The sequence below is a fragment of the Periplaneta americana genome, chromosome 2 (genome assembly GCF_040183065.1).
Source record: "Periplaneta americana isolate PAMFEO1 chromosome 2, P.americana_PAMFEO1_priV1, whole genome shotgun sequence".
Lineage (NCBI taxonomy): Eukaryota > Metazoa > Arthropoda > Insecta > Blattodea > Blattidae > Periplaneta > Periplaneta americana.
In genome coordinates this window covers 35,171-60,000 of record NC_091118.1, presented here as the reverse complement: position 1 = coordinate 60,000, position 24,830 = coordinate 35,171, and the positions used below count along the sequence as shown (strand labels likewise).

The 24,830-nt window shown below is 39.7% G+C and overlaps 2 protein-coding genes across 2 annotated transcripts in view; both read left to right on the top strand.

Moving 5' to 3' along the window:
- The window catches only part of LOC138695368 (fatty acid synthase-like), a 61,716-nt gene that overhangs the window by 19,493 nt on the left and 17,393 nt on the right, over nucleotides 1–24,830 (top strand). The window contains exons 11-20 of the mRNA XM_069819786.1: nucleotides 2,153–2,436; nucleotides 4,395–4,536; nucleotides 4,810–4,926; nucleotides 7,286–7,394; nucleotides 9,256–9,513; nucleotides 13,646–13,843; nucleotides 15,654–15,984; nucleotides 20,438–20,755; nucleotides 23,574–23,578; nucleotides 24,610–24,790. Of these exons, the coding sequence (XP_069675887.1) occupies nucleotides 2,153–2,436; nucleotides 4,395–4,536; nucleotides 4,810–4,926; nucleotides 7,286–7,394; nucleotides 9,256–9,513; nucleotides 13,646–13,843; nucleotides 15,654–15,984; nucleotides 20,438–20,755; nucleotides 23,574–23,578; nucleotides 24,610–24,790 (1,943 nt within the window). The remainder of the gene's footprint in view (nucleotides 1–2,152; nucleotides 2,437–4,394; nucleotides 4,537–4,809; nucleotides 4,927–7,285; nucleotides 7,395–9,255; nucleotides 9,514–13,645; nucleotides 13,844–15,653; nucleotides 15,985–20,437; nucleotides 20,756–23,573; nucleotides 23,579–24,609; nucleotides 24,791–24,830) is intronic.
- LOC138711666 (uncharacterized) lies at nucleotides 17,438–18,400 on the top strand. The gene has a single exon (XM_069842798.1). The coding sequence runs from the start codon at nucleotides 17,677–17,679 to the stop codon at nucleotides 18,013–18,015; it is 339 nt and encodes a 112-aa protein (XP_069698899.1). The 5' UTR covers nucleotides 17,438–17,676; the 3' UTR covers nucleotides 18,016–18,400.

Here is a 24,830-nt window from a genome sequence, read left to right as displayed (position 1 = left end):
CTTCACCTGACATAATTAGGGACATTAAATCCAGACGTTTGAGATGGGCAGGGCATGTAGCACGTATGGGCGAATCCAGAAATGTATATAGAGTGTTAGTTGGGGGACCGGAGGGAAAAAGACCTTTAGGGAGGCCGAGACGTAGATGGGAGGATAATATTAAAATGGATTTGAGGGAGGTGGGGTATGATGATAGAGACTGGATTAATCTTGCACAGGATAGGGACCGCTGGCAGGCTTATGTGAGGGCGGCAATGAACCTCCGGGTTCCTTAAAAGACATTTGTATATATTACCACCATCATCATCATCATTATTTTCATTATTACCATTATCATTGTCATGGTCATTATTATTATTATTATTATTATTATTATTATTATTATTATTATTATTATTATTATTATTATTATTAAATGCAGGTTACCATCAACACATTTCAAAGATCAGGCTGATACTTTCTGGTTTCTTCCTCAAATGTCCTAAGTCTCTTTTTGTCAGTGTTTTTTCCTTACTACAGTCCTATGTTTATCACTACTCACATATATAAGGTGTGGGGAAAGCTTTGGGGAAAGCTTTGGGGAATGGATAGGGGATCTAAAACAAGCAAGAAAATTTCACATAAATATAGCAAATTTCTCTGTTTTTTTTAATTACAGGTACGTACTTTTTTTTTCATGCACTTTAGCCCTTTCGTTAACATTAAATCCAGACGTTTGAGATGGGCACGTTATGTAGCACATATGGGCGAATCAAGAAATGCATTTAGAGTGTTAGTTGGAAGCCTGGAGGGAAAAAACCGACACGTAGATAGGAGGATAATATTCAAATGTATTTGAGGGAGGTGGGATGTGATGATAGAGACTGGATTAATCTTGCTCAGGATAGGGACTGATGGCGGGCTTATGTGAGGGCGGCAATGAACCTGCGGGTTCTCTAAAAGCCATTTGTAAGTAAGTAAGTAGCTCTTACATCACTGGGTCATGTTTATTAAATCAGTAGGCCTTGTAAAAAAAATAATTACTCATTACCATCATCTGACAACTGAAAACAAGGGTTTGTTAAAGCGTCGACATTTGTTATTTGTAGTACTGTCGACCGGGTATACTTTACACAAGGGGGGTAACTTTACACATTTTCAGGAAAATGCTGTATGACAGTTTTAATAATAGCACACACTTCAGTCTACCACACATATGTGCTCTTGTCACATAGAATCAGTTCCACGGAGTTGCTACACATTGTCTGTAATGTTCTGCCTTCTAAACATTTTACTAGAAATGTGTAAAAATACCCCCCTTGTGTAAAGTATACCCGGTTGACGGTATCTGATTTCCTCTTGCTGCTAGAATGATTCTAATTTTTTAGTCAACGATTTTCTAATGACTAGATATAGAGGATCAACATCCTGGTTGCTCGTTACCTGACCTCAACCCATTGGACTTTTATTTAAAAACAATTGTGTATTCAAGACCTATTGAGAACATTGGCCAGTGTGTTGAAGAAGAATGTCAGAGATAAGCGAGAGAGTAAGACAGTCCAAGATGCGACACTTAGAAGCCTGTGTTAGAACTAATGGTAGCTATTCTGTAGACTTATATATGGATCTTGCAGACAATTAGTATGTTAAAATAAAGTTGTAATAAGCAAACATGTTTGAACTAAAAGTTCCTGTAATTAGAAACAAAGCGAATTTTTCTATATATTTACGTGAACTTTGCTTGTTTTTGGTCCTCTATCCATTCCCCAAAGAATTTCCTCATATTAGCTAACACTATGCATATGTGTGTGTTCAATTAATTTCCACCAATGTCCTTCTCTTTTATCTAAATTTGAACACACATAACTTGGATTTAAAATTCAATTATTACTCATACCAGTCATAAAATCAAGAATTAATTAATTTACAAACAAGAGTATTTAAGGTAGAGAAAAAAGACTGAAAAATGATAAAGTCTGCATAGTTCTTGTTAATGTTTACATTACAGGAATAAATTAATATTCTCCCTACCATCTGGGTGGTCGTCCATGAGACCTATCCTCCTTATGCTCGTACAAACGGGTATTCTTTTAACCTGCAGTCAGATATTTTCTTTATATTACCCAACCACGTCTCTGATATTCATTCACGTCACTTCTCTGTGCTGCTGCAGCTGATCCCACAGCCGAAGTGCCGGTCTGCCCACTGGGTGAGTTCCTCAGCACCAGGGAACTCATTCTCATCTGCTGAGTTCCACACACAGTGCCTGCTGGGCCCGGTGCAGTTTGCAGACGCAGCGAAGCGCATCCCACCCACTGCCGTCGTCATGGAGGTGGCGCCACACGGCGTGCTGCAGGCTGCCCTGGGGCGTGTCCTCCACAAGGCTGCGGTGTGCCTCGCCCTCACGCAGAGAATGCAGCCTGACGGCACTCACCTGCTGCTCACTGGCCTGGGCAAGTACGTGCCTCTTGTAATAACACGTTTGTTGCTAAACTGTGGTCGCCTTCTTTTCCTAGTTGTCCTTTTCGTTTCCTTGCTCTCCATGTATTTCCTTCCTTGCACTTCTATTCCCCTTATTCTCTTGTGTTCCCAGTGTTCTGCTTGTATTCCTCTTGTTCTCCTTGTGCTCCTGTAATTATCGTTGTCTTGCCATTGTTCTTCTTGTATTTGCCATTGTTATCCTTACATTCCCCTTGTTCTCCTTGTATTCCCCTTATTCTCATTGTATTTCCTTGTTCTTCTTGTATTCCCATCATTCTCGTTGTATTCTTGTATTTCCGTCGTTCTCCTTGTACTCCCCTTGTTCTCCTTGTCTTTCCCTTGTTCTCCTTGTCTTCCCCTTGTTCTCCTTGTCTTCCCCTTGTTCTCCTTGTCTTCCCCTTGTTCTTATTGTATCCATCTTCTTACCCTTGTGTTCCCAATATTCTACTGCGTGTTCAGTTCAAAGTGTGTCATGGCTCGCTGTATGCTGTCATATGGCTAGCCGATGAGCCTAGAGAATTCAATCTTCCTGCACTTCCGCAGAGGCATTTTACCCGTGTGCTAGAGAAGTTGCCTAGCAAGTACGGCGTTAATTCTGAAGAGTACTTACCGATACGTACTGTAACACCTGTAGTGGCAGGAATGTGAACTGTTTGGAAACACGTACTGAGGTGAGTTTTTTTCTTACTGTCGGGATATGGGGAGAGGGTCAAGATGATTACTTACGTATTCGTTGACATTAACTTCGAAGGTCAACATGGACACGAAGCATTTGATTTGTGTTGTGCAATGTTGCAACCGATGATAACAAATACCCTGCGTACGACTTGCCGCCGTAAAACACAGTTCGAAAGAGGTTATGGTAGCACACAGACAGTACAGACCACCATCTGTTACTACGACGTTCAAGTTATACCGTACACGTTCCCAAGTTCAGATTGAATGCCTTGATTAATAGGCGACTTCTCTGACATAAAAGCTGAAACTCGCTTCAAATCGCTGACTCACAACAGTGACGTCATGACACACTTTGAAATGAACACCCAGTACTTATGTTCCTCTTGTTCTTGTGTTCTCCTTGTATTTCCATTGTTTTCCTTGTTTCCCTTGTATTCTCCTTGTTCTGCTTATATTCCTGTTCTCTTTGTATTCCCGTACCCTACTAGTACTACCCTTGTTCTCCTCATCTTCTATTTATACTCCTTATATTCTACGTATTCTCTTATTTTCCTGTTGTCCTTCTATTCCCTCTTTCTCTTCGTCTTTCTGCTATCCTTGCATCTTGCTTGTTCTCCTTGTATTCTCCTTGTTTCAGTTCTTGCACGTAGTTTTTGTAAAGACATGCAGCATAGTAAAGCTATGCATCTGTTGATTGTTAGATGAGAGAACTACATTTTATGGGTCTGCAAATGTGGCATCTAAGTAACTAACCAACCTAATTGAATTGACTACCTATATTAAGCAAAGAAATAATGAGGTAGTTAAAAATATCAAGTAACCTAATCGAACAAGCCAACAAGCTAACATAAGAAAATCAATTAGCTATCTTAACATAACTTAACTGAGAAAGGTTAATACATTAAATAAAATAATCATATACCTTCTGATGAACTGGGCTTGTGACTTACAGATTTAGCCGCTATGGTGGTCTAGTGGCTAGAGCGCTGGACTTATAATCCTGTGGATCCGGGTTCGATCCCCCCCGTACCCCTGATTTATAACTTGTATTGGGCTAGCCCGTGGAGCAGGTAACACAGGGGTTTTGTCCAGTAGTTCTGGTTCCCCTGTGGCATTCCAACAAATCTCCATCATCCTCTTCTCATCTCACCAGCCTCCTATGGCGCAGCCTGGGCAATGACTCTGTCGGTAAATTGGTCTACACAACTGACTTCATATGAGTGAATGACAAACAGTCAACCAGCCATGACTTGCAGGTTGTTCATGAAACAGCAGCCACAGCTAGCGAAATTGTACCCTCCAGTCCAGTACCCCGTGAGCAGTGGCACCCCCATGATATCCCCTCTGATCCGCTGGGAGCACTCACAGGATTGGTACGTCATGTCATACAAGGCGCAGGTGAGTGTCACAACATGTCTGCTGCTGAATGAATAGGCACCCCACAAGAAAAGTATTGATACGTTTTTCAAGACGAACATTTACTATTATTAGGGTAGTTTTCTTAAAGATTTAGAGCATCTTCTTTCTCTTGTTTTTGTACTTATATAGTGCGGAAAGAAAACAAATTTATTTTCATGTATGAGAGGTAAATGTAAAATGACATGTTGTTCCTTCGTGGACAATTTTCTGTATTAAATTGTACCGTAAAACTAATGTAATAATTTATTCCAGACTACATTGAGGTATGGCGAGAAATCTTGGGACATTGACCTGTATGATGACATGACAGAGTTCCTGTCTGGACACGTCATCGATGGCAGGGTCCTGTTCCCCGCCATGGGCTACATTGTGAGTGCAACACGGTCCTGTTGAAACTCTTCTAGCGCATACATTACTGAGATATACCAGTAATTCTATATGCAATTCACTTAATTAAGGCAACCTCGAGTTTTTGTAGAACTACCCATTAATTTCAATGAAACATTTTTTATCCAGTTCGAATGATTTACATTGTTGTTGATTGTCCAGTCATTATTACATTCATACATGAAGATTAACGTTATTTTTCATTATTTTAAAATTCTAGTAAGATTTGATTTTTGTGTTTATATTTCATGTTATTTTTAGTCGCGTCTTGCTGTTCTTAAAACAATTACCATGATTCTAAATCATGCACCAGCTGATACAATACACCAATGAAAAGACAGGTTACATTGGTATTTGGCTAGTCGACTGTTTACTTCTGCTCCTTACATCCATATACAGGGTGATTCAGTGACTATGTTACAAACTTTTAGGGATGATAGAGGAGACAATTATGAACAACTTTCATATAGGAACCTATGTCCGGAAACGTTTCATTTGGTACCTACTAAAAAGGAAAGATGTGTTAGTCAATGTAACAGCTAGATTCGAACTGAAGACCATCCTTTTGAAGTTTGGTTGCAGACGACTTGTTCCTGTGAACATTGGCGGTTTCTCATAAACATAGTATAAGTTAGTTCTCATCGTAAATTATATTTTGATTGATTAAACCTTGAAACTTGCTGATATGCATTTCATTTATGGAAGAGCAAAAGGAAATGAGAGGAAATTTGCAAGATTTCATCGGTCAAAATATCATTTACTATGCCAACTAACTTATATCATGTTTTTGAGAAATCACCAACATTTGCAGGAACAGGTCGTCTGTAACCAAATTTCGAAAGGATGGCCCTGAGTTCCATTCTAGCTGGCTACACTGACTAACATATCTACGCTTGTAACTACGAAACAGAACGTTTCCGGACATAGGTTCCTATATGAAAGTTGTTCATATCAATGACCTCTATCATCTCTCAAATTTTGTAATATAGTCACTGTAGGTTAGAGGCACTGATTGAGAATGAACGTAAACAGCAATATGTTACAAGAACTCTCCTAGTACCTCACACAGTTATTCAGAGAGCTATACAGTGGTATAGGAGGAAGAGGTCTATACATATCGTGACTCAGCTATGTAGTTCCATGCAGATATTCTGCGTCATCATACGATGAAAGAGTAATGGAACGGAGAAAAATTCTCTCCGGCACCGGGATTTGAACCCGGGTTTTCAGCTCTACGTGCTGATGCTTTATCCACTAAGCCACACTGGATTCCACCCCGGCATCGGAAGAATCGTCTCAGTTTTTAGTTCCAACTCTTGGGTTCCCTCTGGTGGCCGCCCTCTGCACTACGTCATAGATATCTATGAACCTAGGACCGAAGTCCACACATGTGCTGAGATGCACTCGTAATGAGTGACTAGTTGGCCGGGATCCGAGTGATTTACGCATATCATATATATTATTATAATGTACTCGAAGTACATATGATATTTCCCGGCGCCAGAGAGAATTTTTCTCCGTTCCATTACTCTTTCATCGTATGATGACGCAGAATATCTGCATGGAAATATCATATTACTTCGGTACATTGAAATAATATATGATATGCGTAAATCACTTCGTGATTTAAGACGGCGCTTATTCCGTTGGATCCCGGCCAACTAGTCACTCATTACGAGTGCACCTCAGCACATGTGTGGACTTCGGTCCTAGGTTCATAGATATCTATGATGTAGTGCAGAGGGCGGCCACCAGAGGGAACCCAAGAGTTGGAACTAAAAACTGAGACGATTCTTCCGACGCTGGGGTGGAATCCGGTGTGGCGTAGTGGATAAAGCGTCAGCATGTAGAGCTGAAAACCCGGGTTCAAATCCCGGCGCCGGAGAGAATTTTTCTCCGTTCCATTACTCTTTCATCATATCAGCTATGTAGGCTAGGCTTAAGACTATGGGGAAGTCCTTCTAGAGTGCCCTGAGATTGTACTATGCCTCCTCAGGCTGATGTCATATGTGCACCAGTCATAATACTACATCACACCGTGCCATCTTTGGTAGATACTATTGAAATGATGATGATAAATAGTGAAATAAGAATGATCACGGGAAATGGGTGAGCCCTGAGAACACTCTCCAGAGCATAGTCTTCACACACCACAAGTATGATTTTCTGCAGCCATTGTAAGCCACCACTCTGCAAGCTGAGATACAAAGGCATACTACATACATACATACATCATATATATAATATATGTTATTTGTTTCATACTTTTCTTACATGCCGCTCTCTCCTATTCATTTTGTATCGTGTTGTCCATTCTCTGATTCGCGATCTTTGTGTGCAGGAGCTGGTGTGGATGACTATCAAAATGCTGCTGGGCATGGTGCACACTGAGATGTGCATCTGCTTCGAGAACGTGTGCTTCCAGAGGGCCACCACCATCCCCAAAGACGGTAGGGCAGAGTGTGACTGTTTTCATCATCGTCGTTAAACTATACTCTACTATACTAGTCCTCTTAAGGGGAGGGCACAGCTTGGGGCTGCCCTCGCTACCCCCAAACTCCTCTATAACCTGTAGAATCTCTTTATCTTCCCACATAGGCATCGCCGCTGTTCCTTATCCACAGTCCCACTGGATATCATATTTATTTATTACTTATTATTATTATTTATTTATTTATTTCTGGTGTAGTTAAGGCCATCAGGCCTTCTCTTCCACAACACCAGGAATACAAATACAATAATAGAAATAAACAGAAAAAAAAATACACTATACAAAGTAAAGCTACACAAGAAATAGAGAGAGAGAGAGAGAGAAACACTATAAACAAAGTAAAGCCGCACAAAAATATATACAGTTTGCAGTCACACAAACTTTAAATGAGCCCAGAGGAGAGTCCACTATACATAGCACTACCACTAGCAACTAATGACCACTTACCACGGAGTTCAAGATCAGTGGCGGCCTGCAGCCGACTCTGCATTGATTGTTGCAAGCCCGAAATGGGGGAAAGAAAAAGAAATGAAAATGATGTTAATGAAAGAAGGGAAGTGTAAATGGAGTGGAGAGTGGTGGTGATATGATAGAGGGAAACGGGAGTATTCCGAGAAAAAACCCTCTGCATTGTCTCCTTTGTCCACTACAGATTCCATCACAATCTGGCTGGGAATCGAATCCAAGCCACCTGAATGTAAGAACCGACCAGTGCGTTAGCACTTGTCACGAACGCTCCGTCATCGTCATCATCACTCTTCACAACAGCTTATGAAGGGATTAAGGTGCGGTCACACATCGCTACTTTTGCAGCGCTGCAGTACAAAAAACTGTACAACTCTCGTACTGCGACGTGTGAACAACGGTGCAACCCGAAAAGTAGCGGCTGCCGAACCTGCTGCCCGCTACTTTTCCATGCTGCGCGCAACTTAAAAGTAGCGACGTGTGAACAGGGTTCTCACGGTTGCAGCCGCAGCAATTTTGATATCGGTTTTGTTGAAACTTTTGCTGCGGTTGCGACCAGTGTTACCACCCAAATGTGCCAATGATACTTTTTATTGTTTGGATATATTTTAATGTTAGATGTGATGAAAATAAATTATTTGTAACAGTTATTAAATACACAACACAGTCTGAGCATAATTGCTGACGATATAATTCATTTTTTTAATTTTCCGTAGCGTAGTTCCAAACAGGAGGGTTGTCAACATTGATTACGTGAATATGCTGTTGGTTATCATTTAAGTATATAGGCGTTTTTAAAAGCTTTATAGTAAAAATAATGTCAATTTCTGAAAAGCTTTCGCATGAGTTTCTTAATAATGTGAACATAACCACAAATTGTATATTGAGAAGTCAACACAAAGATGGAAACCTGCAGCATGACTGCGGCTGCAAAAGTAGTGCCTTGCGTGTGAACAGACTCGCAACCTCCAGTTGCAACTTTTGCAGCACTCGGGTTGCGCAGCACGAAAAGTAGCGTGCAGTGCGCTACTTTTGGCTTACGTGTGAACACGACACGCAACTTTTGCAGCTGCAGTACAAAAGTTGCGCAGCAAAAGTAGCGACGTGTGACCGTACCTTTAGTTCGCTGCAACCTTCTTCATCTTCTTCCCATATACGGGTGTAGACAGTTGCTGAAGCAAAGCATTTTAGGTACGAAGGCCCATTGTCCATGAGACCAAAATTATATTTCTTGTGAACATTAATGAAGTAGTTGATCTGTTCCGACTACGTTTTGCAGAAAACATGCCATACAGTTTGTACACGGAATTCGTACACTGAGTTCAGAATCACTTTGATTGTAAACTTTGACGCAGGGGCTGTTGAACTGGTGGTGATGGTGCAGAAGGTCAGCGGCAACTTCGAAGTGGTGGAAGGCAAGACAGCTGTGGTGACTGGCTCCTTCTACTTGAGTGACAACATCTCTGAAGACATGGTGGAGCTGGAGCCCCCGGCACCGGCCTGCTGTGACGACGAGCTGCAGCTGACGTCACGAGACATTTACAAGGAGCTGAGGCTGCGGGGCTACCACTACAAAGGCGTCTTCCGCAGCATCGTGTCCGCAGACTGCTCAGGTGAGATGAGGCTTTGAACATCCGTGAATATGTCGTTGTTGTTTTCTAATGCCAGGCGTTTGACAATAAAGTCATTTGACTCTTGCACTCCAATATTTTTCAAAGATATTATCAGGGTCAGCCACTGAAGCACAGATTTTGAGGTGTTCCGAATCCATTTCTTGGTTTGAGTTGCACAATGGGCAGTTAGGGGACTGATATATTCCAATTCTATGCAGGTGTTTGGCCAAACAGTCATGGCCTGTTGCCAATCTAAATGCAGCTACAGACGATTTTCGTGGTAAATCGGGAATTAACTGTGGATTATGATGCAGAGAGTTCCATTTTTTCCCTTGAGATTGTGTTATCAAATTTTGTTTGTTGAAGTCTAAGTATGATCTAAATGAGGGGTTGGAAAGCAATGGTGGATTGTTAATATTTAGGTGAGGGGTTTGGACTTTTTCCATTGCTGGTTGTCACAATCAAAAAATTAAGACACAACGTTTCGAAGGTGGTTCTCCCTTCGTCTTCAGGTGGAAGGTATCATAACACTTGTTCATTTTTTCAGTTCCCCACCCCTCCTTTTGTGTGTCTTTCATCAATTGTTAGCCATTTCACGCCCATCTTCTTTATCCCGTTTGGTTTTAGTGACAACATACTGCAAATGACTTCGGGTCTTTCTTAATTATAATCTCCACCGAAGCCAGGAATCGACGATCAGTCATACAGAATAGCTGTACATAACGATCCCAACAATAGGTTTTTTCTCTTCTCTCCTTCCTTCCACCTGAAGATGAAGGGAGAACCACCCTTCGAAACGTTGTATCTTAATTTTTTGATTGTGACAACCAGCAATGGAAAAAGTCCAAACACCTCACCTAAACATTAAGTCTAAGTATGTAGATTTAATAAATCTCTTCACAGAGTAATACGTAGATTTAGTAACAGGTCTGTAAGTAGCAGTGCTGCCCTTCTTTGCTAAAGCATCCGCATTCTCGTTTCCCAGGATTCCACAATGGGATGGTATCCATTGGAATACAATTCTTTTATTGAGTGCTATTAATTGAGAGAGCATTTTAGTTATTTCTGCTGTTTGAGATGAAGGTGTGTGTTTAGAGACTATTGAGAGAATAGCTGCTTTGGAGTCTGACAATATAACTGCATTCCTAAATTTATTGATGTGGCATAGAAGATTCCTGACACTTTCGCTTATTGCAATGATTTCTCCATCAAAACTTGTTGTTCCATACCCAAGAGATCTATAAAGTGAGAAGAGACAGCACGTAACACCTGCACCGGTACCTTGTTCTCTGGAGATCAAGGATCCGTCAGTGTATAAATGAAGCCAGTTTTGTGGAGGGTACCTAATATTAATATGAATATCCTCACCCACAAACGGTACCCATCTATCCAGCTATCTTTTTCTCTGTCTGTCTGTTGATCTGTAAGTCTGTCTGTCTGCCTGCTCGCCTATCTATCTGTCCTATGCTATCCTAACCAATATAATCTATACAATCTAAAGTAACCTTATCTCTCTCTGTCTGACTGTCTACTCAAATCTACCCACCTATCTGCCTGCCTGTCCATCTCGTCAGCCACCTGTGCACTCGGTTATCCTTTTGCCCTTTTCACCCGTTAATTCAGAGTGGGTTGGCCAACACAGAGATACGGAGGAGAAGAAGGGGGCAACAACGGTTACTCATTTTTTATCCATTTATGCTTTCTTCTATCCACGCATGGACCTAACCATCCACCAATCCATCTACTCACAGTTTTTGCTGTTCACCCATCCATCCATCAAACTACCCACTCAGTCTATCCATGCACACGTCCTTCCGTCCACCTTCCCATGCATCTTTCATCTTCATCATGATTATCATCATCATCATCATCATCATCATCATCATCATCATCATCATGGATGTGCTGGAAATAATTTAACAAAAGAATCGCAAAAAAAAGAAAGAAGAAAAGAGTGAGATTTAATTGCCAGCACAGAGATACGGAGCAGGGGAAGGGGAACACAATGGTTACTTTACAACAACAACATCAATAATAATAATAATAATAATAATAATAATACTTACTTACTTACTTACTGGCTTTTCAGGAACCTGGAGATTCATTGCCGCCCTCACATAAGGCCGCCATTGGTCCCTATCCTGAGCAAGATTAATCCATTCTCTATCATCATATCCCACCTCCCTCAAATCCATTTTAATATTATCCTCCCATCAAGTCTCGACCTCCCTAAAGGTCTTTTTCCCTCCGGCCTCCCAACTAACACTCTATATGCATTTCTGGATTCGCCCATACGTGCTACATGCCCTGCCCATCTCAAACGTCTGGATTTAATGTTCCTAATTATGTCAGGTGAAGAATACAATGCTTGCAGTTCTGTGTTGTGTAACTTTCTCCATTCTCCTGTAACTTCATCCCTCTTAGCCCCAAATATTTTCCTAAGCACCTTATTCTCAAACACCCCTAATCTCTGTTCCCCTCTCAAAGTGAGAGTTCAAGTTTCACAATCATACACAATAATAATAATAATAATAATAATAATAATAATAATAATAATAATAATAATAATAATAATAATACTTTACTTTGAACAGCTTTCCACTTTCAGTTGACGCCCTTGATTCCTCTCTTCCATTTATCTCTATCATCCCAGGAACCGTCTTCAAGTCATCTGGCTCGCATGCCCTCAACAAGTCCTCTTCTCCACATAAACCATGGGCGTCCTTTCTTCCTTCTTCCTGGAGGAGACCAATTTAATATATTTTTGAGCCATCGTATTTTGGACATTCCTAAACCATCAAAGCTTTCGACATTCCAGATTATCAGCCACGTTTTCTTGGATGTTAAGTTTCTCCATAATGGAGTCGTTTCGTACTTTCTGAAGGAGGGGCCAGCGCAGACCACCCATTTCCATTGCTGTTAGTGCCCAAGCTATTCTCCACAGTTAGGTTAAGTATTTTTTTCATTTCTTGTCTGATGTTACTGCTCCATAGTACTCCACTGAGTTGTTTAGTAGTGATGCGGGCTTGAATTACACAACTTAACCTCTTTCTCACTGTCCCTGATTGGTGAAGAATGGATCCCAGATATTTGAAATTATCTACTGCCTTGGCTGTGCCTTCCAAGAAATTCAGACCCCTACCCTCGCTACCAATGACTAGATATTCTGTCTTCTTGAAATTTATATTTAATCCCCTGAGATATAACAATCAATTTACTTCTCATCATGAATTTCACGTCAACCTGATCTTGTGCGATAATCGCTTGGCCGTCTGCAAAGAGTATTGACTGAATAGCACTATTTTCTATCCGAATTCCCATATACCTACAAGAGACATTAGCAAGTAAATCTTAAATAAATATGGCGACATTCCACATCCTTGTCTCAGCCCTTTAGATGTCCTCAACTCGGAAGATATAGCTTCCCCCCATTTGATACAAGTAGTACTAGTAGTACTGGTAGTGGTAGTGGCAATTTACCTCTGGAATAAGCTCCAAATTGCCATTTCATTCACCAATGGGTTCAGCTCAGCTGTGGGACGCACTCGAGTGTCAGTAGTGAGGTGATGATAGGATAGCACAAACTGGACCAGCTCCCATTCTTTCATAGGTTTGCCGATAATTTTAATAGTCATTAAACTGAACAAATGGGAGACTGTAAGCTTATTTCTCTCACCAGTGACAATGTCATTCATTACACTAAAGTCCATTTCAGCTTCCGTGCTGCTTATGGTGATAGAAATTGCTATTCTCTTTATGCTATAGCTAATAGCAAAGGGCATTGTTCTTTCATATTAAGTTATCCTTCAAGAATACTCGGAATTCGTAATAAATTATAGGTCTCCAACAAGCAGTGGAAAAGCTACTAAATCCCTGTATTTTCAATCGATTGCTTAAGCAGGATGTAGACTAGGAGATAGTTAAGTTACACAGAAAAATACTTTTATTTTATTGATTTTTTCTCGTGAGATGTTTTAATAAAGAGCTCGGAACAAATAAGAAAACGCTTGCATGAGCCCTTGTAATCCCCCTCCAACACACCCTGAACATCATCATCATCATCATCATCATCATCATCATCATCATCATCATCATCATCATTTCTGATTGGTGTTGGTTTTCTATTCTACAGGACGAGTAGGAAAGATTCGCTGGAATAACAACTGGGTGGCGTTCATGGACAACCTCTTGCAGATGCAGCTGCTACACAAGGACACCCGCACCCTGGCGGTGCCAACCTTCATCAAGAAGATTTCCATCGACGGCAAGAAGCACTCAGCTATGATCAGGACCATGATTGACCAGAACAACGACGAGGAGAAGGACATATGTGAGAAGAATCAGTTACCTCATTCAAAACCCTGTGTACTTTGTCCATTGCAAGAATAGAGAAACCCAACTATACTTCGAAAGTTATCAGTATAAAATTTTCTCACCCGGATGTAGAACAGTGATCATTTTAGGACATCATTATAAGTGTGAGGCTGCTGTTTCTTCTGTTATTAATTTCACCATGACCCCTGTGTTTGCAGCCGAAGATAGTAGAGGTTTCATATCTGACCCAACACTTGAAATGGCAAAGATTTGAAAAGTACTAGTCTAATGTCCAGGATCTTGGATGATCTCCATTCTCCTTCTTGCTTCCCAGTACAATTTTGACAAAGATTCATGCCGAAAGTTTTCAGATGCAGAGAATTTTGTCAGATGGTCTCCATTCATAATAACTGAATTTTTTTCTTCTATAGATTTTGATTACACAACTTTTAACACTGTATCACTTCGGAATATGTATGATAAGAACTTTCTTGTGTTAAATATTATTAACGTACCTTGTTAACATGTTTCGACCTATTTTCGGTCATCTTCGGAACTGGTCGTTGTTGGTCTTGGCGCCTCTTGTTTCCTGTGTGGGTGCGTTCGTAGTGTAGAGTCAATGAGTGTGTGTGTTTTGAAATTGAGCTGTGTGTTGAGAATTTCGTTGGGGTATGTTTTCGTGTGTCTGTATATTTCATATTGTTCTAGTGTGTTGAGTTTCTAGCTTTTTGGTTGGATGTGCAGTATTTCCATGTCTGTGTTGTTGTCTCTGTGGGTGTGGTTGGCATTTGTGATGTGTTCTGCATATGTGGAGTTGTTTTGTAATTTTGTTATGGCTGTGATGTGTTTTTTGTAACGTGTTTGGAACGATGTGCCTGTCTGTCCTATGTAGAAGTTGTTGCAGGTGTTACATTTGAGTTTGTATATGCCTGTGTGGTTGTATTTGTTTGTTTGTGTGTTGAGATGTTTTTGTAGAGTGTTATTTGTTCTGTATGCGATGTTGTAGTTTAATTTCTTGAATGAGGTTGCAATTTTATGTGTGTTTTTGTTTTCGTATGTTAGTGTGATGTATTTTTTGTGTTCTTGTGTTTGTGTTGTATTCTTCTGTTTTTTGTGGTTTTGTTTTGTCTTACGTATTATGTTCTCTATTATGTTGGGGTTGTATCCATTTTCTTCTTCTGTCTGTGGAGAATGAAATCCGAAAAATGACTACTACCTGTCTCACCCTTAAACTACCTACAAAATTATTGACTATAGAACAGATTTATTACAAAATATAAAGGAATCAGAAAGTACACCAGCAATTAAAAATATCAGGCATCCTATTATAAGAAATGATTATCTTTCCAAAAACTTTTGTCATTCTGTGAAGTCCAAGACGTATTTATCATTTGAATTCCATGCAGTCACACCTGAATTGCCGCACCACTCTTATGAAATGAAGGAATGGGCTTTGCAGTCTATCATTTGCCAGTTATATTCAGTCACGTCCGTACCGGTACCGGTACATTCTTTCTTAACTCCTTGTCATGCTGTGTACCAAAACAATATTCTTGTGCCTGCATGGAGTAAGCTCAGGACTTTATGGAAAGTTCAACCATTTGTCACACATCAAGATAATTAATTTTAATACCAAGTGATCTCAGTAAAGCAGCCCAATTCTGCAAAGCACAGGTAGTTCATAGTATTAAATGAGTGTAGAGGACAAAGTAACTTTGCAAGTTCAGTTAGTCTATTACTACACAGCACATTGCCCTCAGCAGAATATTTCGTGAGTAACTTTGTTGTTTGTGTGGTAATATTTCTGCACGTCCATGTCATTGCAGTGCTCCCCGTGCACTTCTACGAACAGCTGAACGTGGTCAAGTCGGGGGGCGTGGAGGTGCGTGGTCTGAGGGCCAGTCCCATCAACATGCGTAGGCCGCAGGGCGAGCCCGTGCTGGAGACCCACGGCTTCGTGGAATACTCGGAGCCCCCGGGGCTCGAACTGTTGGCCTATGTGCGTGTGTGCGTGCACCTGGTGCTGGAGAACCAGAGCGGCAGCAGCGGCAGCAGGGTGAAGGTGGTGGAGCTGCTGGGGCAGGGCACAGAGCCGCTAGCGGGCCACGTGGTGGACATTCTGGGGGATCTGCCCCTCGTACAGGCCAGTACTACCACGTGACACGTCAGGAGCACCACTTTCAACATGCAACATTGCTGCTACTTTCATTAGCGCCACCACCACTACTACTATAAATACCACCAACGTGAACCACCACTACTAACACTTCTACCACCATCACGATTTTCGTTATTAACTTTAATCATTACTATCAACGTCTACAAATTCACCACCACCACCACCATCACCATTCGTGTAACTGCAAGTCTTAAGGATACACTGAGGTGAAATTTGAATTTTCTCAACTGTTTCAGCTAGATCTTTGAAAATTCGTACACATATCATGCTGCATGTAAATAGCGTCTCCAGAAAATTTCATCTCATTTGATACAGAACAACAGTTTATGAATTATTCAATTAATATTTTTGTAAATTTAAATTGTATTTTGAAAAATCACTATTCCCTCTACAAATTCCAAAATTTTGCCTCACACACTTTTCAGACTCCCTGAAACATAACTTGCTACTTACTATTTTCAGATTATTCTGCAAGAGCTAAGAAACAAAATATATACATTTTTTTTGCAGTCAAATATAAAAACCGGTAAAAATTGTGATGTATAGCAAAACAAAATATATGTTGTTGTTGTTTTCTAATGCCAGGCATTTGACAATAAAGTCATTTGACCTCTTGCACTCCAATATTTTTCAAAAATATTATCATGTGAAAATGGCAAGTTTTAACCGATTTAAGTGAACACCATATTTTAACGTTTTGGTGGCTACTTCATTCACACACAACCCCCAGGACCACACCTGCTGTTGGTCGACGGGTCCATTGGACCTAGCTGGGAGATCTTGTTGATCACCAGCTTTCCCTCCTTAAGCCACTGGAGGACGATTTTAGTGCCATAGCAGGTCAGCACGAGGAACAGAAAAGTAGAAAGAGGAGGAAGGAAAGGGAAATGAACCCCTAGGCCTCGAATGCTATATTTTCCCGAAAAATCTTGAAGTGTAAGGGAAATACTGGTGGCAAGTTTTCTTAAGCACAATTTTAAGAAGACGTACAAAAAATCATGCATATAATACAAAATTTGGAGAAGGAGTAGCATTTTGAGTAAAGTCATGTGTAAGAAATATGAAAATGAAGGGAATTGAGTGTACATTGCCACCATTTGAGAACGTAATGTGAGCTCTCTTGTATCACTTTATAACATGAAAGATTTAAACACTGAACAACTGTGAATCACTGATCATCAAAATTGAACATAAGCCCTAGAAGTGTGAATTAGTGCCGACCAAGTAATATTGCCATACCTGGAGGATTTTCGTAGAATTTGTTTTCTCGAATTAATAGACATGAATTACATTGGCATATTCTGTTAAATTCACTCTTGCAGTAACGTTATTTATAAAATCCTCAGTAAACTGAAAAAAAAAAAATCGTCTTTTTTTACCAAAATGCAATCTCCAAGTTCGGTTAAAAGTGTGCAACCTTCTCACGCTTTTTGTCGTACTACTCTCTTAAAGAAATTCATTACTCTGCAGTGTTGCCACATTATTCACACTACTTTTACGAAAAACTGAAGTTAGTGGTGGCAACTTTTTCACGTGATAACATGGCCTGTCATTGGGATAAGGGATAATAAGTTACCAGGTATTTAGTTCTTGATCAGTATTGCCTTAAATGTTTTTAAAGCAGATTTATCTCACGATTTAAAAATTTCCAACAGGCTGATGTAACAGTTATGGCCAGTGCAGACAATCCTTCGGTGGCCGATCTGGAGTCTTCTCAAATCAAGGTGGAATATCGCAAGATGGAAAGAGAAGAGGACTGCAGACTCATCATTGCTGCCAACATTCTGTCGGACACTAAACTGCTGGACACAGCAGTGAAAGCACTGGCTGATGGGGCGTTCATCTTGACACGAGAGACTGATGCAGACAAGAGTGTTAAAGCAGACCTTGACGTCGTCTTCGAGAAGACCTTGGAGAACCACAAGTTGCTGCTGTTGAGGAAGGCAGGTGCAGTTACAAACTACTTTAAAGTTATTGGTTTGGAATGCAGTTTGTATGATCTGTTATGAAGAAGAACCAAAACACATACTGGGAACAAGTAGCCACACCGAACATACTATTGTGTTATTCAAGCAATAATAACCAACAATGAGGAAATTACAGGTATGTTTCTTAATTGACTATTATCTGTAGGTATAGTAGAACCCCGATTTTAGGTGACCTCCAATTAAGGTTCTTCTTCATTTAATGTTAAATTTTGACAGTCCCAATAATTATTACATATGAGTAGTGCAACAGTTCAAAGGCACTGGAGATTGGTTGATCTGCATCATTTTCCCTCTGGCTTCCCAATACAATGCTGATGGGCTGCTGCTGGTCAGGTCCTTGCATTCTCCAAGTTGGCTGCACGCAGATTAGGTAGACAGTTTATCTTGCACAGATGATCGTTACCACTTTGCAACCTCAATAGAACCACTGCAGTCTTTCTTGGCATGCTGAAGAGGTCGACTCTGTTCCTAATGTTCTGGCATGCTTTGTCTTTTAACAATTCTTCCACAACAAGTCTTTGCTGAGCTATGCCTTGGTGTTTGATTTTTTTCATTTGCTTGTGCATCTCCAGATGTCCTGCTGGTTTCCTTTTCATCATGGCACCTTTCTTAGCCAATTGATCAGGATATTCATTACCCATAATTCTCACGTGGGCAGGTATTCATTCCAACATGACTTCTCTGTTATTTATTTTTATTAGATTTCTTATTTCTTGAATGTTCTTTATTGTTTTGTTGCTGTAATTTACAATGGAAGACCTCCCTGGAATAAAGGTGTAACCAACATAACTGTAACTCATGTTTCAGGAAAAAGGAAAATAATTTCATTAAGCCTATATTTGCTATCATAGCCTAACATAATTACTTCTTCACCTAACATAATTAGTAACATTATATTCAAACATTTGAGATGATCAGGGCATGTAGTACACATGGGCAAATATAGAAATGAATTTAGAGTGTTAAGATTAGTTGGGAGGCCGGAGGGAAAAACACCTTTGGGGAGGCCGAGACGTAGATGAGAGGATAATATTGAAATAAATTTGAGAGAGATGAGATAAAATGCTAGGGACTGAATTAGTCTTGCTCAGGATAGGGACTGATGGCGGGTTTATGTGAGTGTGCTAATGAACCTCCGGGTTCCTTAAGTAAGTATTACTTACTTACTGACTTTTAAGGAACCCGAACGTTCATTGCCGCCCTCACATAAGCCCGCCATCAGTCCCTATCCTGAGCAAGACTAATCCAGTCCCTATCATCATATCCCACCTCCCTCAAATAGATTTTAATATTATCCTCCCATCTACGTCTCGACCTCCCCAAAGGTCTTTTTCCCTCCGGCCTCCCAACTAACACTCTATAGTCATTTCTGGATTCGCCCATACGTGCTACATGCCCTGCCCATCTCAAACGTCTGGATTTAATGTTCCTAATTATGTCAGGTGAAGAATACAATGCGTGCAGTTCTGCGTTGTGTAACTTTCTCCATTCTCCTGTAACTTCATCCCTCTTAGCCCCAAATATTTTCCTAAGCACCTTATTCTCAAACACCCTTATTCTCTGTTCCTCTCTCAAAGTGAGAGTCCAAGTTTCACAACCATACAGAACAACCGGTAATATAACTGTTTTATAAATTCTAACTTTCAGATTTTTTGACAGCAGACTGGATGATAAAAGCTTCTCAACCGAATAATAACAGGCATTTCCCATATTTATTCTGTGTTTAATTTCCTCCCGAGTATCATTTATATTTGTTACTGTTGCTCCAAGATATTTGAATTTTTCCACCTCTTCAAAGGATAAATTTCCTGTTCGTACAATATTATCGTCACGAAACATAATCATATAGTTTGTCTTTTCGGTAAGTAAGTATTATTATTATTATTATTATTATTATTATTATTATTATTATTATTATTATTATTGCCACTACTGCTGCTACTGCCACTGCCACTACATAATATCTTCCCCCTTTCTGATGGCTTTTCTGTGTGATTGAATTGCAGCTTCTATAACTAAGTACAGCACTTCTATTCTTATATCAGACTTATTGAACGCAACTTCTTCTCCTTCAGCTTCCTCCATAAGAGCGTGGACATTTACTGAATCATTTAGACAGGAATGACCCATTTTGCGCCCCACAGACTATATGGATATCAACCCAGTATACAATTCTGCTGAGTTTCATTTCTGGAGACAACATGGCTCTCCTGAGGTATCGATGCCAGATGTGGCTTAAACCTGGATAATCCAGCAAAGTGTGACGTGATGACTCAACATCCATCCCACATTTCCTACAGGCTGGGTCCTCTGTGAGGTCAAATATAATGTAGATGCTTAGTCGGATGTCTAACTTTAGGGGTTATAGTGAGATTCAGGAAGCAGAGGCTTATGTTCACAGTGTGCTGTTGAATGACAGTTGACGGAAGAAAACTGTGCACAGTCGGAACATGCTAAACCAGCTAAAGGAACTGAATTGTTGCAAAATACTGTACGTGAAAGTACTTTCTTTCACGGGAGTGCAGAACTCCATACCAAGCCCAGCCCTCACGATGTGGTTGTTGTCACAGAGGCGGGTTGTGAGTGACAGAGCCGTGATCAGCATCAGCTCGGACGACTACAGCTGGCTGCCACAGCTGCAGACCACGCTGTCCAGCTCGTCGGACAGTCAGATCGTGCTGGTGTCGCAGGGCGACCCCCTGAGTGGCATCCTGGGTCTGGTCAACTGTGTCAGCAAGGAGCCGGGCTGCGACCATGTCAGGTACTAACAGGACAGTCTGTGTGGGGCGATTACAATCCCAACATTATCATTACACGAAGTGTGAAGGAAGAAAATGTGTTGTGACACCATAAACAAATTGATTTTGTGAAATACACGTTTTGAGCATCCCTTTTATCGAAAAAGTGGTTTTTGTACATGTGTATGTATTTATGTACCATGTTTCCAACTTAAAACTTTTTCAGACTAAGAAGTTAGAGCTTTAAAATTTCTGTCTGAATTGCATTACAATTTTTTTGCACGATCATGTTTTTGTTGACACACTGACTGGTCACCAGAAGAACAGATTGTTGCAGCTCACAACAGAACTTTCCATAACTCTTCAATACTTATGTTCAGAATCATTGCTTTTAATCATCTTAGCTGCTAGGATGTATTAGAACACCAACTTTTACTAATCTTTTTAGCAGAATAATATTTCCTTGAATGTATAATAGTTACATTGACTAAAAGGCCAGACCATCAACAAACTCTATACTTAGGGTTACTTAGTTACCTCTATGTTTCTGTGTCCTTTCGGTTTGTAATTTAATGCTCTTTTCGGTAATCTCTCAGCTGGCATTCGATGTTTGTGGTCTAGCCATTTTTGTCTGTAGTTGTCTACTCTTTCAGTTAAACTAGATACCCGAGCATATTGGTGTGGTCTTAGTACAACTTTGTCATTGTCTCTTTTCTTACTTTATTTTTCAGTGTTCTTATTTTATTATTTATTTATTTAAATTTTTATTGTTGTATGTAGTTGTGTTATTTATTACTTATTGAAATGTATACTGCCTCTTTATCTCCACATAATTTTTATGTATACTGTACTGTCAAATGTATTTTAAATAATTTCAAGGGAAAAATTGTTCCAGAGCTGGGTATCGATCCTGGGACCTCTGGTTGAACGTACCAGTGCTCTGCCAACTGAGCTACCCGGGAACCTCACCCGACACCGTCCCAACTTTTCCCTTTATATCCACACAACTCGCGTGGGCTGACGAAACGCCAGAGACCCACATCGAGTGCACATGTGTGACTTGGAATTGTGGTTTTGTGTTAACGTACACAGTGACGTATATATTATGCAAATCTAGTCTTTCAGGTAAAGCTCCCTATAAAGCAGATTTGAATAATTTCAAGGGAAAAATTGTTCTGGGGCCGGGTATCGATCCTGGGACCTCTGGTTGAACGTACCAGTGCTCTGCCAACTGAGCTACCCGGGAACTCCCCCGACGCCGTCCCAACTTTTCCCTTTATATCCACACAACTCGCATGCGCTGACGAAACGCCAGAGACCCACATCGAGTGCACACAATCTCTGTGTGACTTGCTTTACAATATGTATCCCACTGTGCTGTTTTTTTATTATTAATTTTTTTTTGTGTGTACATTTTATTCAATTGTCGGTTTCTGGTTTAATTATGTGAATCCTACTTAATTGTAATCTAATACTAATATGTATACTAATCTGTGTATTTTTATTTTTACTGTGTACATTTTTTATTGAATTATCGGCTTCTGTTTTTATGTGATTCGTATTTGATTCTAACAACATTAATATGTATTCCACTATGTTTATTTTTATTTTATGAGGTAAATTTTTATGGGTGCTATTCATAGACATTTCTCAGCACGCGCTACGAGCATACTAAGCTAGCCCCAGCTATCCACTGGTTACTTGTACAGAATTCAAATCATATCCTATCGTTAACACTGGTTTATGAATACGAAAAACGCTGATCATCCACCGGAAACCCGCGCTAAAAATGTCTATTAATACGGCCCTATGTAACTACCTCTTTTGATCTCATTATGTACCTTAATTGTATCAGTATGTAATTACTTAATTCCGATCCAGTTGTATGTTCAACTATGTAAGCAAGTTGTAATCCTGGTTGAGTGTAAGAGAAAGCCTTACGGCCTTAACTCTGCCAGGTTGAATAAAACCATTATTATTATTATTATTATTATTATTATTATTATTATTATTATTATGAAATATTAAAACATATCAGGAAGTAGCTACATCTCACTTGACGATATGTATCAGAGGAAAGGAACTGGTCACCTTATCCTGTTATCTCCTGGCTAGTTGCCTCATGGGTGTTGTCTTACTGGTGTCACTTGTGAGATTCAAACCTGTCTTCACACAGTTGACTATACACAACATGAATAAAGACGAAACATAATCTGTATATATAAATCCTTGCCCCAAAAAGGAAACTGTCTTAGGTTATTATAAGTCTTTATGGCAGAACTCTTCTTTCCAAGAAAATATTTAGAAGACAGAACTTAAAGATAATAATTTATCACAGTAGAATTGAAAGAACCTCTGAAGAAAAACAAAAAATGGTAAAACACCAGGAGAAGATGGTGTCAATTCTTAATGATATAAATATGCACGAGATTTCTTTCATGGACGATTGTTACCAGACGTTTTTTCAACAATAAACGTACATATCAATCTACGATTTTACCTGAAGAATGGAAAAGCAGTGTAATCATCCCCATATACAAAGAAAAAAGATAAACAAAAACGTAGAAAATTATAGAGGCTTCAGTCTCCTTATATTAATAGTATACATTATAAAATATTCATTAAGATTTTAAATGAAATAATTAAAAACTCAACCAACAGTTTCCTGTTAGAGTGTCGGAATTAATTTAAGAAGGTAGATCCTGCATTTAACCATTGTTCAGTATCAAAACTACGAGAATTTTAGAAAAACTACGAGAATTTAATTTGGAGACCCATTTTGTATTTCTTGATTATGTGAAAACTTTGAACAAAGTTAAAAGAGACTCTTCATTTCTAAAGATGTGGTAAGTTTGTTTTATATGTATAGATGTATGGACTTTTTATTTGATACAAATCAAGCTTTCAGGTATAACTCCCTGTAAAGTTGATTCGAATAATTTTGAGGGAAAATTGTTCCGGGGCCGGGTATCGAACTCCGGACTTTTGGTTAAACGTACCAACGTTATACCAACTGAGCTATCCGGGAACTCTAACCGACACCGATCCAACTTTTCCCTCTATATCCACAGACCTCAAAATGGGCTGACAACTGTCAAGCAACCAACACTGAGTGCACACTAACTCTGTGTGACTTAAATTGTGGTTTTCTGTTAACGAACAGTGACGTGTATTATGCAAATCAAGATTTCAGGTATATTTTATATATTACAGCAAAAGAATATACCAAATTTACTACTACAACACAATAAAAAATACACTACCAACAAAATCAGGTCATCTACCAGTAACGAAAGTAATGAATTTGAAAGAGTCGAATGATATTGGGTAACGAAATTATGCATATTATTCCTTCACTTGCTTACTCTTGGTTCTGGGATCCAATAATAAACATAATAGTAATTAATAACAAATATTTAGAGCAGGTATCAAATTTAAGTACCGGTACGTACCTTGGATGGGATATATCACATGAAAATGAAAAACACCTACTGATACACAAGAAAAGTACAAAGTTCACACAGGTTTCAGGATTATTGAATAATGCTCTGGAACCTTATTTAGTACACAAATGCTCTTGAGTCAGAATATGTACTGCTTAGTCGTTCCTACACTTCTATATGGCAGTGAAATTTTGGACTCTGTAGCAAAAGGACAAACAAAGATTAAGAAAGTTGAAATGAAATTTTTCAGAAGAACAGCGTGAAATACCATTTTGGATCTAAAAAGAAATTGAATCTAGAGGAATTGAAGGTTGAATCTATTGAGAACAAAATTTATCATAAAATAACTAAATTAATGCGAAATGTATATAACATTTTGTATGATTTACTATTTGTTCATTTTCTTATTTTATAAAAATTTGTGTGTGTGGCAGGCATGGAGGTGTTCCTGAAGGGTGCTAGCTTCCACGGGGTCATGCTGGACAATATCTTCACTGCGCCCATAGACATGAGGCGAAGTTTGTACAACTTGATGTGTGAGGGTTTGAAGTCAGGAGCCGTGCAGCCTCTCACAAGAATTGTATTCCCTGCGAAAGAGGTGGAGCAAGCCTTCAGGTGTGTACGGCTAGTCTCAGTATTTGGGTCTTTGCGTCTT

Excerpts from the sequence above, each read along its gene's own strand:
- LOC138711666 (XM_069842798.1), top strand. The coding sequence starts at position 17,677 with ATGGCCAGTGCAGACAATCCTTCGGTGGCCGATCTGGAGTCTTCTCAA.